This window comes from Callithrix jacchus, chromosome 1, assembly GCF_049354715.1.
Source record: "Callithrix jacchus isolate 240 chromosome 1, calJac240_pri, whole genome shotgun sequence".
NCBI classification, from domain to species: Eukaryota; Metazoa; Chordata; class Mammalia; order Primates; family Cebidae; genus Callithrix; species Callithrix jacchus.
Window position 1 is genome coordinate 142,704,304 of NC_133502.1, and position 12,825 is coordinate 142,717,128.

The following is a 12,825-nucleotide window of genomic DNA, read 5'->3' on the forward strand; positions in this document are numbered from 1 at the left end:
GTTCCTGTCCCTTCTTACCCTGGACCTCTCCCAGCACATTGGCCTGTAATGATAGCCCCTGCACTACCACCATCATCTAATGTTCCTTTCATCCTTCCGCCTCCATGTTGCCCTTGGCCCCAGCGGGGATCCAGTTACGGCTCGCTCATGACAGCCCATGGGAAATACCAGATCTTTGCCAACACCGGTCACTTCAAGGTGAACAGTCATCTGCTTGTTCTGGTCCCCACCATTTCATTCTGTCTCATACCCATCTGCCACCTCTGCCCCTGAACCTCTGCCCCTCATACCCTTCTCTCTGTGCCCAGCTGAGCTCCTGGATGCTTCCACTGCTCTGTAGCATTTCCTTGCACCCAGAACTTCTGATATTCAATTTCCTTTCCCCTTTCACTCCCACCATCAGGGAAATGTTGTCGCCATCAAACATGTTAATAAGAAGCGCATTGAGCTGACCCGGCAGGTTCTGTTTGAACTCAAACATGTATGTAACAGAGGATGGTTTGAGGGTGAGGGGTAAACAGGGATGGGAAGAGGAGTGGGGAAAACTATGAAATAGCAAAATTAGCTAGATGGGCAAGGGGTTTATTTATGATTTTTAAATTGTAGATACAACTAAAAGAAAGGTCCTTTTATGTAGTGATAAATTTCTGTGTCTAATTTTTAACTCTTTGAATTTTCTTATCCTTCCCATTGTTTTTTTTTCCTGCCAGATGAGAGATGTTCAGTTCAATCATCTCACTCGCTTCATTGGCGCCTGCATAGACCCTCCCAACATTTGCATTGTCACTGAATATTGTCCTCGTGGGAGTTTACAGGTGAGGGACAGGTATAGGAGATTATGGCAGGGGTGGGGAGGATAGACCCAAAGTTATACTGACTCTATGCCGGGTGATAGCTAGTGGGACTAGGACAGACAATCTGTTCCATGTCACTTACCAGGATATTCTAGAGAATGACAGCATCAACTTGGACTGGATGTTTCGTTATTCACTCATTAATGACCTTGTTAAGGTGAGTTTTCCCCACTCCTTAAAAGTTCATCCACTTTAAATCACTTCCATCATTCTTTGATTACGGTTTTTCTCCTTCTAGTTCTCTGAAAGTCCTGTTCTCTCATCTCCCCTTATTCGCATGGTTGGGTAATAATGGGTAAACAAGGGTTCTGGGGCATATAACTGGGGGAATGAGTTTTACCTGCCACGGCGAGTTTTGTGCCTGTAGAGTTTCTGTTTTTCTGTCTTAGATATCTCAGGTCTCTTTCCATCATCTCTTTTACCTCCAAGAGCTCATGAGTGGGGTCTCTGAACATATTTATCTCCTGCTTTTCCTTTCATTGTTTTACTCTCTGACCAATATCTGGCATGTCTGCCTTTTTGTTCAGAAAAGTGAAATTTAAAAAAGGAACATTTACTAGTAGAACTAAGAGAAACCAAGGAATAATGTACTAAAAACCTTTGGTACTCTTTAGTTCTACTAGGTTTCAGCTATTTTCAGATGACTTAGAGGCCCATGGATTTGTGGAGCATAAAATAGAATCTTGCATGAGTTGGATGGGTTTTCTGAAATAAGTCTATAGCCAGTAAGCATCCCGGTGGGTCACCCTACACGGTATCTAAAACTAGGTTTAGCTTTCTACTAAATTCTCATGACGTTATTTAAAGGTATATTTTTGTGTGTGAAAATTTGCTATCAAATGAGAGATAAAATATTAGGTAAAGCCAATGTCGTGCTCCACTAGAGGTGTGATAAAAACAAGAAAAACACGACTCTTGAGAGAAGAGTGATTTGGTGGAAAAGTTATTTACAACAAAGCCAGAAGCCTAATCCTGTGATTTTGGAAGGCATCCTTTGCACAGTTTCCACACAAGTAAATTCACAGCTTTGGAGATTCCCAAAAGTTCTGTTGACACCAAAAGAAATAACAAGAGTTCACAGAGACTAGAGTTATTAATTAGGTCTAGAACTAAACATTTAGACAGAAATGTTTTTTGTTAGCATATTGAACCATGTATCCTCTTTCTGTCTCACTTGCTGACTTGGGTGGCTCCTAGGGTTTCAGTTTTGGGGAGCATCATTAAGACCTTTTTTTTTTTCTATGACAGGGTCTTACTCTGTCACCCAGGCTGGAGTGCAATGGCTAGATCACTGCTCACTGCAGCCTTGACCTCCTGGGCTCAGGTGATTCTCCCACCTCAGCTTCCTAAGTAGCTGGGACTACAGTGTGTGCTTCTGTGTTCGGCTCATCTTTGTATTTTTGGTAGAGATGGGGTTTCACCATGTTGCTCAGGCTGGTCTTGAACTGATGGGCTCAATCTGCCCGCCTTGGCCTCCCAAAGTGTTGGGATTACAGGCGTGAGCCACCAAGCCCAGGCTTTAAGACCGTCTTTCAGCCCCTTGGAGGCAAAGGTTCTTCCGTCTCTGGCCCCACGGGGCCAGCAATTTTAGGCTTCTGCACTGGCTTAGCAGATTTTGTCCATCTTCCAGGTTTTTCTGATTTAACAATTTTCTGCACTTTCTCTCTGATCCAGCATTCCCTCTAGTAGATCTTATTCCTCCTCTACCCAGACTTGCCCACCTACACATGGTTATGCATTAAAGTTTACAACTGGTCTTCCTTGGTGTATCCAGCTATTCTTGGTACCTGGGTCTCAGGCCGTGTCTTTGTAATTAGTAGCCAGGTATCTGAGGCCACCATTGGGTGTCATGTCATTTTAGTGTTCACCCAGGTTCTGGTCCCTTCACTAATCAGAAGATTGACTGCCTTTTCCAGAGTAGTCATTGGTAGCTCCACTTATTCCTCTTTTTAAGCATCTTCCCTGTCCCTGGTGGTTGGGTCCATGTGCTGCTTATGATACCAGGAAGGTGTGACTCTTCTGTTCTGCCTGCTTCCTTGGTTAGAAACTATAAAGGATGCCTTCCAAAATCAGCTTATTATTTTTGTGTACCCAAGATCTGTAGACAGCTAGCCCGTGCCCATCTTATGGAGAGAGGGCATTCTAAGCCAGATATGATCCAGTCCCATGACTTGATCTGTACTCTGCAGGGCATGGCCTTTCTCCACAACAGCATTATTTCATCGCATGGGAGTCTCAAGTCCTCTAACTGTGTGGTGGATAGTCGTTTTGTGCTCAAAATCACAGACTATGGCCTGGCCAGCTTCCGATCAACTGCTGAACCTGATGACAGCCATGCACTCTATGCCAGTGAGGCCCACCCCCACAACCTACTTTTTATATTGCTCCTCCTTCCATCTAGGGAGGGTGGGAGAGGGAGGTGGAGTGACAGTAATATAGGGATGAGCCCAGGTGGGCTTGGGGGTACCCCATTCTGGGGGACCTGGCCAGCCCGTTTCCTCTTTTCAGAGAAGCTGTGGACTGCCCCAGAACTGCTCAATGGGAACCCCTTGCCAACAACAGGAATGCAGAAGGCTGACGTCTATAGCTTTGGGATCATCCTGCAAGAGATAGCACTTCGCAGTGGTCCTTTCTACTTGGAGGGCCTGGACCTTGGCCCCAAAGGTAAGAATCAATCCACTACCCACAGCTTCTTCCTGGGGGACTCTGTTCTTCATCCAAACCTTTGGTCATCCTCAGAGATTGTCCAGAAGGTACGAAATGGTCAGCGGCCATATTTCCGGCCAAGCATTGACCGGACCCAACTAAATGAAGAGCTAGTTTTGCTGATGGAGCGATGCTGGGCTCAGGACCCAGCTGAGCGGCCAGACTTTGGACAGATTAAGGGATTCATTCGACGCTTTAACAAGTGAGAGGGCATTATGGGGCAGGGGCTTCCCAGGGATAGAAGCCTTGTTAGTCCTAGTGCATGAAGTGGGGCAGGTGGGAACAGAGGGTGGGTTGGATAGGAAGTCCTGGGAGTCTTCAGAATCTTACAGCAAGTGCCATATCCTGGCCTCCCCCCAGGGAGGGTGGCACCAGCATACTGGACAACCTCCTGCTGCGCATGGAACAGTATGCCAATAACCTGGAGAAGCTGGTGGAGGAACGTACACAGGCCTATCTGGAGGAAAAACGCAAGGCTGAGGCTCTGCTCTACCAAATTCTACCCCAGTGAGACTTTGTCCTTCTTTCTGAATTTTCCTTTGGGATTCTTCTCTGTTGGGCTCTGCCTCATCAGGTGCCTGAGGACTTGCCTCCCAACCTTCAGAACCCTGCTGGCCATGGGAGCTCCCCCCGGCTATAGACTATTTGCTGTCATTCTGTCTCCACATCAGCTGTGCTGCCTTCTTACTGGCTTCCCATCCCTTCTTCTTAAGACACTGCTCTACCATGCCCTTGCTTCAGCAAGTGTATATAAAACAATCCCAACTTGAGACAGCTCCCATGCACAGGGGTACCCTCAAAACCCCCCGCCACTTGTGCACCTTACCTTGCATTAGACTGTAATGTCTTCCCAGCCACTTTCCTCCCTCCTACTTGCAAAGCCCAGCTTTCTTCTTACAGCTCATCTCTGCTGCAGCCACAAACCCCTTCCCTCTCTCTCCTTCTCCTACTCTCTTGGCTAAGTTTGCCTCACATAGCACCCTTGCTTCCTAGTTCAGTGGCAGAGCAGTTAAAACGGGGAGAGACTGTACAGGCTGAGGCCTTTGACAGTGTTACCATCTACTTCAGTGACATTGTTGGCTTCACAGCATTGTCAGCAGAGAGCACCCCCATGCAGGTGAGAGCCATGGGTGAGAGGTGTCGGGGTGAGGTGGGGTGGATAGGGACCTGGGGGAGCCTCATTGATAATAGGGAAGATGAGTTTGTTCTAGAGTTCCCACATCTTGTGATGGCTCATGGGTTAAGAATTCTTAGAGAGTTGGGCTCAAGTCTCAGGGCCTCTACTTTTCCATCCCTCTTAGGTAGTGACACTTCTTAATGACCTGTATACCTGCTTTGATGCCATAATTGACAACTTTGACGTCTACAAGGTGAGAGCTGGGGCTGCCCTTCAATAGAGACCCATCTGAAACCCAATCTCCCTGAACCCCAAATACCTTACCCACTTCATGATCAGTTTCCCCTCCAGGGTCCCCAGCATTCTTTTACTGGAGTGTACTTTGTAGACAGATGTAGCTCCAGCACCATAATTGTACATTCCAGTTGAATTTCTTATGAATCCTTTGGCTTCCCTAATAAGAACCATCATGAGATTTAGCTCCTATCCTCCTGGTGTATAAACAGGCTATCCAGCATTTCTCTCCAGTCTTCTTCAAACATGGAAGAAACATATAGGATGTGGGGACAGACTGATTTAGTTGGGTGAGGGAAAATATATTTTAAAAAGTAAAGCCTTTGGTTCATTGAGTTGGATTTATTGTCCTTGGGAGTAAAAATCATCTGGATTTGAATAATTGGCTTGTTGCTAACTGTGGCCTTAGGTAAGTAACAGATCTCCCTGGGACTCAGTTGTTTTATCTGTAAGATACAAATAATACATTGTATGGAAGGTGCCTAACATTGTTTGGCATGTGACAGATAATAAATACCCATTCCTGTCCCTTTCCTTTCAACTTACTCTACCATTTCTGTTGTTTCTGTGACAAAGAACTCCCAGAAACCCTTTACCCAGATTCAGTTGTTTATATTTCCCTCATTTGCTTTATTTAAAAAAATCGATTTTCTGAACCATTTGAAAGTAAGTTTCAGACATACAACTACTTTATCCCTAAATACTTCGTGTGTATTCCCTAAGAACTTCACTGTGTATTTCTTGAAAACAATGGCATTCATTCTCTTACATAGCTTTGGTACAATTACCAGAATCAAATACCTGCTTTCCTCCTCTGACAGTTTGGGCTCTCTGGTTCATTTCCTTGGGCCTGCTTTACCTCCTCACCCGCCTCTGTCCTCTTGAGTTTAGCCTGTTCTCTTGCTTCTCATTTACTGATGGCAGAGCCTATTTGTCCATGTCCTGCTGCAGACAGGGTGTTCATTCACTCAGCAAACGTTTACTGAGTGTTCACCAGGGGCTGGATGGAGAAAGAGGACTTAAAGATTCCCTTGACATCTCCTCTCTCCTAGACTCTCAGGACCAGGACACTTATTTTCTAGTCAATATTCTGGCCCCCAGGATATCAGGATGATTCATGATGGTGTCCAGCTTGTCTCCCTCTACTCTTCTCCATCCCCGTGGATACAAATAGAGGTGATGACTTTTTAATCCCCCTCTCAATCAGGTGGAGACGATTGGGGATGCTTACATGGTGGTATCTGGCCTCCCAGGCCGAAATGGTCAACGCCATGCACCAGAAATTGCTCGTATGGCCTTAGCATTACTAGATGCAGTTTCTTCCTTCCGCATCCGCCACCGACCCCATGACCAGCTGAGGCTACGCATAGGGGTACATACTGGTAAGGCTGACTCTCACTCCGGCCCTAGTCTCCACCTTTTCCAGGCTCTCCCAACCTGTTTCTCCTCATAGGGCCTGTCTGTGCTGGGGTCGTTGGCCTGAAGATGCCCCGTTATTGTCTTTTTGGAGACACAGTGAACACTGCTTCTCGAATGGAGTCTAATGGTCAAGGTAAGATGTTATAGCCCTCTGCAGCTCAACCCCACTGTTGACCTCAATTTATCTTGCCCTTTTCTTCTTTTCATAGTTCCTCCAATATCTTAATCTGAGAGACCACAGTTCCTTACTGTTGCATCCTTGGGTGTATTTTGGTTCTAGTAGATATGCATTGGGAGGTCTGGGAGCTTCCCAGGGATGGTTGGTTGGGTACAGTCCTATGCAGTATCACCAATTCTTTGACTGCCTTTTCTTTGATTCCTCTTTCCACTCTTCTCCCCATCCTACTCACCCCAGCGCTGAAGATCCATGTCTCCTCTACCACCAAGGATGCCCTAGATGAGCTAGGATGCTTCCAGCTAGAGCTTCGGGGGGATGTGGAAATGAAGGTGATGGCATGCCATGGGGATGGGCATGGAAAGGGAGGGTGAAAGTGATTATGGGAATCATGGGGAAAGAGAGGGAGATAAAGGGACTAACATTGAAGCATCTGAATCATGTCCACTCTCCCACTTCCAGGGAAAAGGAAAGATGCGAACATACTGGCTCTTAGGAGAGCGGAAAGGACCTCCTGGACTTCTGTAAACTCCCATTCTTCCCAAGTCAGACAATCTTCTGCTGCTGGTACCTGGGTGGGCAGTGGCCACCATGTCTCCACATGCCAGAAATGGACATTTTCATATGCAATGGAAAACAGGCACAAAAACCCTACTTTATATGAAACTTGTAGCCCTCTGCAGCTCAGCCCTGTACATATACCTCCCTTTCTGGCTTGGTCCCCTTCCTCCCTACTTTCTGTAAATATCTGTATTAAACCAGAATATTTTGGTCAAATATAAAACAACAATAAAAAAGTTCTGATGTCATAGTGTGGGATGGGGCAATCCCAAGGAAAGGTTATGGGGTATGCACACAGTGACTCACAGAATCACTAAATTATCAGTCTCGGGATCAGGGAGAATGCTTTATGTAAAGCCTCTTCAAATACAGTGAGAATTAACTTCCTCCCAACCTCTCTAGTGCAGACAGAAATAGATTCATATTCCATATTCCACGTCCCTCCTCACCCCTCAGACAGGAGTTGTTCTCCCCACTCCACCACCCAGCCTTCCTCCTTGACAGGCAAGGGAAGATATTTCTCCCAATTGGTGGGGGTAATTCTCAAGTTCATAGGGCAAAGGTTGCCCCAGAGACAAGGGCACTGGTGTTGAGAAGCTGCAGTTCTTCCGGAATGGTGTGTCCAATGTCCTGATGTTACTGACACCCTGGAGGAGTGCCAGGATGAGGACAGATCCTGCTGTCTCCAAGCCAGAACAAAGCAACTCTGCCCTACCTTTCCTGACCCACTCTGCCCCCAATCCCTAGTCACCCTCACACACCGGTAGCTGTGGTGCCCTCTGGATCCAGAAGGTCTCAGGCTGCTCCTGGCGGTAGTCGTGAGGCTGTGAGGGAGAGTACTGAATAACTCCTGGCCTTCACCCCTCTCTCTCAACCTCTGGGCCTGGTACTTGGCCATAGCCTGTCCGAGCCCAGCTATGCAAGTGGTGGGAGGTGGGGGGGTTCTCACCTTTGTTGGGGCAGGAGGCCCTGCTTTTGCCAGCTGCATTAGGTAGTCATGGTGTGTCACAGATTCAACCTCGAAGAGCTTCCTTGTGGGTTCCTGTTCTGCCTGTGCCTCTTTACTGTGTATCCCTAAGGGGTGTCAAGGCCATCCTCACTCAATTTTTCTCCCCCCTCTTCCCCTTTACCCAGTCTCTCACCAGATCTGATGGTGCAGGAGCATCTCCAGCATGGCTTCACGCTTCCCTGTGAGGGGGCAGTGGGTGGGATCTGGTTAAAAAGCAGGCCCAGAAGAAACTAACTTGAGAAAAGGAAGAAAAACCCTGGGGTTCTGCCCTTATATCCATTGGACAATCCATAGCTCCACCAGAAATTCCTTACTCTTTTTCTCTCTGACTAATGGACTCATTCTGGCGCACTCTCTCATGTTTCATACCTCGAAGTGGCCAAGAGATGTTTTCTGGGGGCTGGTATGACTCTTTCTGGGTGGTACTGGAGGGCATGGGTGACTTTAGTTGCATGGTCAGCAGTCCCCGGTGTCCGCGTTGGAAGAAAAAACTCTCAGAGCCATCCTGCATGCTTGGGACTTGATCCAGGTGGTTGGTGGCTCTCTGTGGATCACAAGTTGAATGACTATAATATCCTTTCTGGTACCCACCCTCATATAAACCACTGCCTCCCTTAAGAAACTGAGGGCAGCCTTCAAGAAAAGTGAGCAGGCCAAAACTTTAATACCTCTTCCTCCCAGTTGTAGAGGAGGCACTGGCCCCGTGGCAATGTTTCATAGAGATCCGTAGGCTTCCCTTTAACATCTGGGGGTTTCCATAGTCCTCGGGCACCTGGTTCTAAGACTTGCAAAAATTCCCAAGATGGTTGTTTCTGGGGCTTCCAGGGGCAGTGCTGACTCCAGGAGGTATCACTAGGGACCAGATCTGCCATCAGGTTTCTGACCGCTGGAGGAGTGCAGGGGCTGAGCTCAGAGTCAGGGCCAGTGCTTGGACTAGGTCCAGATGCAGGACCAGGATGAGAGCCAGAGTCAGGACCAGGACCAGAGCCAGGGACAGAGCCACAGCCAGGACCAGAGCCAGAGCCAGGGACAGAGCTACAGCCAGGACCAGAGCCAGAGCCAGAGCCAGAACCAGAGCCAGAGCCAGAGCCATGGCCAGCACCTGAGCTGGAGCCAAGAACAGGGTCAGAGCTAGAGCCTGGAACAAGGCCAGAATTAGAATTATAGTCAGTTGTAGTACAAGGGTCCTGAGCAATACAGGAAACATGGACGGGCTCAAAGCCAAGACTCCCATGGGCTATATTGTGGGTAAAGCTGGGTCCTGCACAGGGCTCCCCAAGAAGGCTAGGGTCAGAGGATGGCTCCATGAACTCAGAATAGGGCGCTGGGGTCTTTGTAGATAATGCAGCTTCTTTGGCGGTGGTGACGGCTGCTGCGGTTGCTGCTGCCAGGGCCAACTTAGGACTGTTATCTGAAGAAAGTAACGGTTCCAAAGTGGACCCCAGTCCTTCGGAGCTGGGCTGTATGTCTAAAGCTCTGAAAGAAAGCAAACATGACAAGGCTGTCAAAAGCGCAACAAAGGAAGTGCGGAGAACTTCCTTGTCTCCTTATGCCCGCAGCCAGAGCTGCGACTCTCACCGCGACTGCGATTCCTCCGTAGACTCGTTGGTCTCCATCTTCGGACTCCAGCTACCGGGTTGCCATAGAGACAGCAAACAACTCCTGGAGCCTGCGCAGAAGTAGAGCTGGGCGGACTTGGAGGTGGGGGTGGAGGCAAGTCCTCTGCGGGGCGGAAGTCTTCAGTCCGTTGCTGTCTAGGAGGTCCTCTTTCCGGTCCTGACAGCATTCCGCCTCAGCCGGGCTTTTAGGGTTCCGCTGGCCTAAGACCTCGCCCTCCATGCCACAGCAGAGTCTTTGCGGTTTTCTAAGGTGATGCTTTATGGAGATAATGTTAGAGACAGGCACAGGGCTGTGGCATTAGGTAACAGCCTACTTGGTGTTTGCAGGGGCAACAGTAGCTTCCCCTTAGTTTGCTTAGTTCATTCTCAAAAGTGAGTGGGGTCTTTAACAAATGTTACGGATGAAAATACACAAACCAGCTTGAGCAAAATGGTGAGACATGGAATAGTGAAAAGGCAGCCGCTTTTGTTTGGGTGTGATTACTTCTCCTCTAATAAAAGACCCTCATATTGACCACCCTCCTCCTAAGCCCCTTTAGAACGTGGTTTGACCTCTGAAGAAGGGCCAGGATTGAGCAAGTCTTAGATCTGGCTTTCAGTTTCTTCCTACTCATTTAGGCTCATTCCTACTGTTACTTTTCTAGAAGTTTGACCTAGGGTGGACCACTTGTCAAGAAGACTCACATATCTGCAGGCAACCTTTATGGACCTCCTCAGTGTCTTCTGCTCAGACCAGTCAAGGGGCATCATAGCCATGAATCAGTTTTCTTTCCCCTTGTGGCATTAAACTTTATATATTTAAGACAAGAAAGCATAATTAAGGGAGAATAGTTTTATTAGCATCACAAGGTCCCTTTTTCCCTTTCCTTCCAAGCATCCAGGGTCTGGGGTCCTTTGGTCAGTTGGCAGGTTCAACCTGGAGGCCACTGGAGCTGCCGGCCCCCAAGTACATGAATATGCAGGTGATACACAGATTGTGCACCCAGCTTCCCATCGTTGATCACTGAAATTGAGCTTGGGGTTAGGAGTCAGGATCATGGTAGAGGTCAAAGAATGAAGATCACACTGAGGAGTAGGAATGAGAATTCATAGGTGAGGAACCAAGGGCCAAAAGTCACTCACCAAGTCGGTATCCATCTCCCAGGCCCTCAGCCTTTGCTATCTTCTTGGCCACAATGAGTAGGTGTCCTAGAAGCTGTAGGGAGAGTGGAGGGACATAGGTGGCTTTATTCATAGGAAGCAAGACCTCTAGCTGGGTCCAGGGCTCCCCCCAGTCAAACCCTGGCCCTGTTCTTCCCACCTGCTGGTCTTCTTCTTCAGCCTGGCTAATCCGAGGAATGGGCTTCTTGGGAATGACCAGGAAATGCACAGGAGCCTGAGGGGCCACATCACGGAACACAAGACACTGGGAGCAGTGACAGGTCAGAGGCCACATTACTTCAACAGGCTGGATAGTATCTATAATATTCCTAAGGGGATGGGGCCTAAGGGCACCCCACCTGCTGATCCTCATAGAGAATGTCAGCTGGGAGGCTCCTGTCCAGGATCCGGGAGAAGATGGTTGGGGCTGCTCCCCCAGGAGTTGCCTGCTGGGCCTTGGTCACTTCATTCCCATCAGTCACACCTGCAGCTCCTCGGACCTGAAGGTGGATCAACCATATTCAAAGGAGAGAGTTGGCAACACCTCTCCCATGTACTCAGAGCTGGCAGAAGTTGGGCTCTGATAGTTGTTAACTTCATCCTAAGAACCTATTCATGGCTCCCAACCACGAGAAAAGTTCCTGAATTTCAGAGCACCAGCAGCAAAGTGTAGGGCCAGATGGTGCTGGGCCTGGTAAGATGACAAGCAATCTTACTACCCAGGATTCAGCAGTGCAATTGATTGCTGCTCACATGTCTATGACATATAGCACTATTCAGGGAAAGGATCCAGAATGAGAGACTGGGGATTTTGGTCTCAGTTCCTATCTTACCATACCGCTGAGTGACCTCAGATAAATCCCTTCTCAGCTTCTAATATAAAATAAAGGGTGGTTTGCATCATCTGTTACGGTGGCTTGAACCTCTTTCCACTCTCATCTTGTTAGTACATTTCCACCTATTTCTGTTACTTGTTTTCTGATCTTTAAGCCTTGTCACCTATTTTATTTAGGTTTTAATGCAGTTGCCCTGTTTGACACTAGTTAACCTCTCATCTGGGTGTCACATATGACTCTGTGCGTTTTAACTCTTGTCCCTTCAATGAGTGGAGGTAAGGGTTCAGCTAAGTGACCTCTGCTCCCCTAGCCCCAGGGGACTGCAGGTAGGGAAGTCCCAGTTTCCCAGGGGTTCAGAGAAGGATGAAGTCAATGCATCACGTTGGAGGAGAATGGGAGGGGATGAATTCTCTGCTTCTGGCAAGTGGAGAAGAGAGGTTATAACACTAGTGCTCATTAGGAGGCCAGAGACCTGAGCAGGGCAGAGCACTGGCTCCCAGAAGAAAAAGCTAATTTCCTGCAGGGGGCACCGGTCCAGCTGGGTTGCCGGCAGGGAGGCGAAAGAAGGCAGCAGCCGCTGCAGTGACCCTGTCCCGACCTCGGCGACCGGGCCTGCGCAGGACGAGGGTCATAGCCAGCTCGCTCTCTGGAGCCACCAGTCCGACCTCACCGCACAGCCCCTAAACTTGTGCCTCGGAGGGGCAGACTGCGGCCACAGGCGGGAGCTCTGCGCGTCTTCGGGAGTCTCAGGCACCGGATGGCGTTAAGAGCCCGCAGGACTCCCTACTCGCCCCCGCGCCGCTTCTCACCTGCGCCCCGCGTACTCTCGCGGCCGCCACGGCTCTGCGTGCCGCGTGCAACCCGGAGGCCAGCACCACGGCTGCGGCCATCTTCCCGGAGCCGCGGGAGCCTCTCACCCTGGTCAGCACTCCACTTTGCGGCCGGCCGGGGGCAGGCAGTCGGGGAGCTGGGAAGCTGGGTAGCGCCGACCGGCGAGCCCTGCCACCCCACTGGAGCGCATCCCTGGGCACAATTCACCCCATTGGTTCTGCAGCCACTTTGGAGGCGGGCTCTTTTCATCCCATTGGCTGCTTT

General features: G+C 49.0%; 3 protein-coding genes and 1 long non-coding RNA gene across 22 annotated transcripts in view; 1 reads left to right on the forward strand and 3 right to left on the reverse strand.

The window, feature by feature from the left end:
• Window positions 1-7,376, forward strand: part of NPR2 (natriuretic peptide receptor 2) — a 48,810-nt gene extending 41,434 nt beyond the window's left edge. For 8 of the 16 annotated variants that reach the window (XM_078371577.1, XM_078371584.1, XM_078371595.1 and 5 more), the window contains 14 exons: window positions 124-198; window positions 404-481; window positions 711-815; window positions 940-1,011; window positions 3,044-3,203; window positions 3,363-3,518; window positions 3,594-3,762; window positions 3,921-4,067; window positions 4,554-4,677; window positions 4,862-4,930; window positions 6,179-6,353; window positions 6,425-6,523; window positions 6,806-6,897; window positions 7,028-7,376. In XM_078371577.1, coding sequence (XP_078227703.1) covers window positions 124-198; window positions 404-481; window positions 711-815; window positions 940-1,011; window positions 3,044-3,203; window positions 3,363-3,518; window positions 3,594-3,762; window positions 3,921-4,067; window positions 4,554-4,677; window positions 4,862-4,930; window positions 6,179-6,353; window positions 6,425-6,523; window positions 6,806-6,897; window positions 7,028-7,093 — 1,587 coding nt within the window. In that variant the 3' untranslated portion in view covers window positions 7,094-7,376. The remainder of the gene's footprint in view (window positions 1-123; window positions 199-403; window positions 482-710; window positions 816-939; window positions 1,012-3,043; window positions 3,204-3,362; window positions 3,519-3,593; window positions 3,763-3,920; window positions 4,068-4,553; window positions 4,678-4,861; window positions 4,931-6,178; window positions 6,354-6,424; window positions 6,524-6,805; window positions 6,898-7,027) is intronic. The other 8 variants (XM_078371600.1, XM_078371618.1, XM_078371608.1 and 5 more) reach the window with 2 other exon arrangements.
• On the reverse strand, window positions 5,302-5,913 carry LOC144582501 (uncharacterized). Its single transcript, XR_013535252.1, has 2 exons — window positions 5,773-5,913; window positions 5,302-5,417 (listed from the first exon to the last, which is right to left on the reverse strand). It is a non-coding gene; the product is annotated as an uncharacterized LOC144582501 (long non-coding RNA).
• An 83-nt stretch (window positions 7,377-7,459) lies between the features above and the next one.
• On the reverse strand, window positions 7,460-9,762 carry SPAG8 (sperm associated antigen 8). 4 transcript variants are annotated; one of them, XM_035251585.3, is made up of 7 exons: window positions 9,714-9,762; window positions 8,804-9,611; window positions 8,505-8,679; window positions 8,269-8,314; window positions 8,076-8,190; window positions 7,888-7,950; window positions 7,460-7,773 (listed from the first exon to the last, which is right to left on the reverse strand). In XM_035251585.3, exons 1-7 carry the CDS (start codon window positions 9,749-9,751, stop codon window positions 7,579-7,581), a joined length of 1,440 nt encoding a protein of 479 aa, XP_035107476.2. In that variant the 5' UTR covers window positions 9,752-9,762; the 3' UTR covers window positions 7,460-7,578. The 4 variants fall into 4 exon arrangements, with proteins under 4 accessions (XP_035107476.2, XP_035107486.2, XP_078227938.1 ...); XM_035251595.3 differs by lacking the exon at window positions 8,269-8,314 and having other exon boundaries at window positions 8,076-8,200; XM_078371812.1 differs by having other exon boundaries at window positions 7,888-8,190.
• Window positions 9,763-10,571: 809 nt separating this feature from the next.
• Window positions 10,572-12,742, reverse strand: HINT2 (histidine triad nucleotide binding protein 2). Its single transcript, XM_002743068.4, has 5 exons — window positions 12,540-12,742; window positions 11,254-11,394; window positions 11,055-11,159; window positions 10,877-10,949; window positions 10,572-10,757 (listed from the first exon to the last, which is right to left on the reverse strand). The coding sequence occupies exons 1-5, from the start codon at window positions 12,618-12,620 to the stop codon at window positions 10,666-10,668; spliced, it is 492 nt and encodes a 163-aa protein (XP_002743114.1). The 5' UTR covers window positions 12,621-12,742; the 3' UTR covers window positions 10,572-10,665.
• Between the last annotated feature and the right edge of the window lie 83 nt (window positions 12,743-12,825).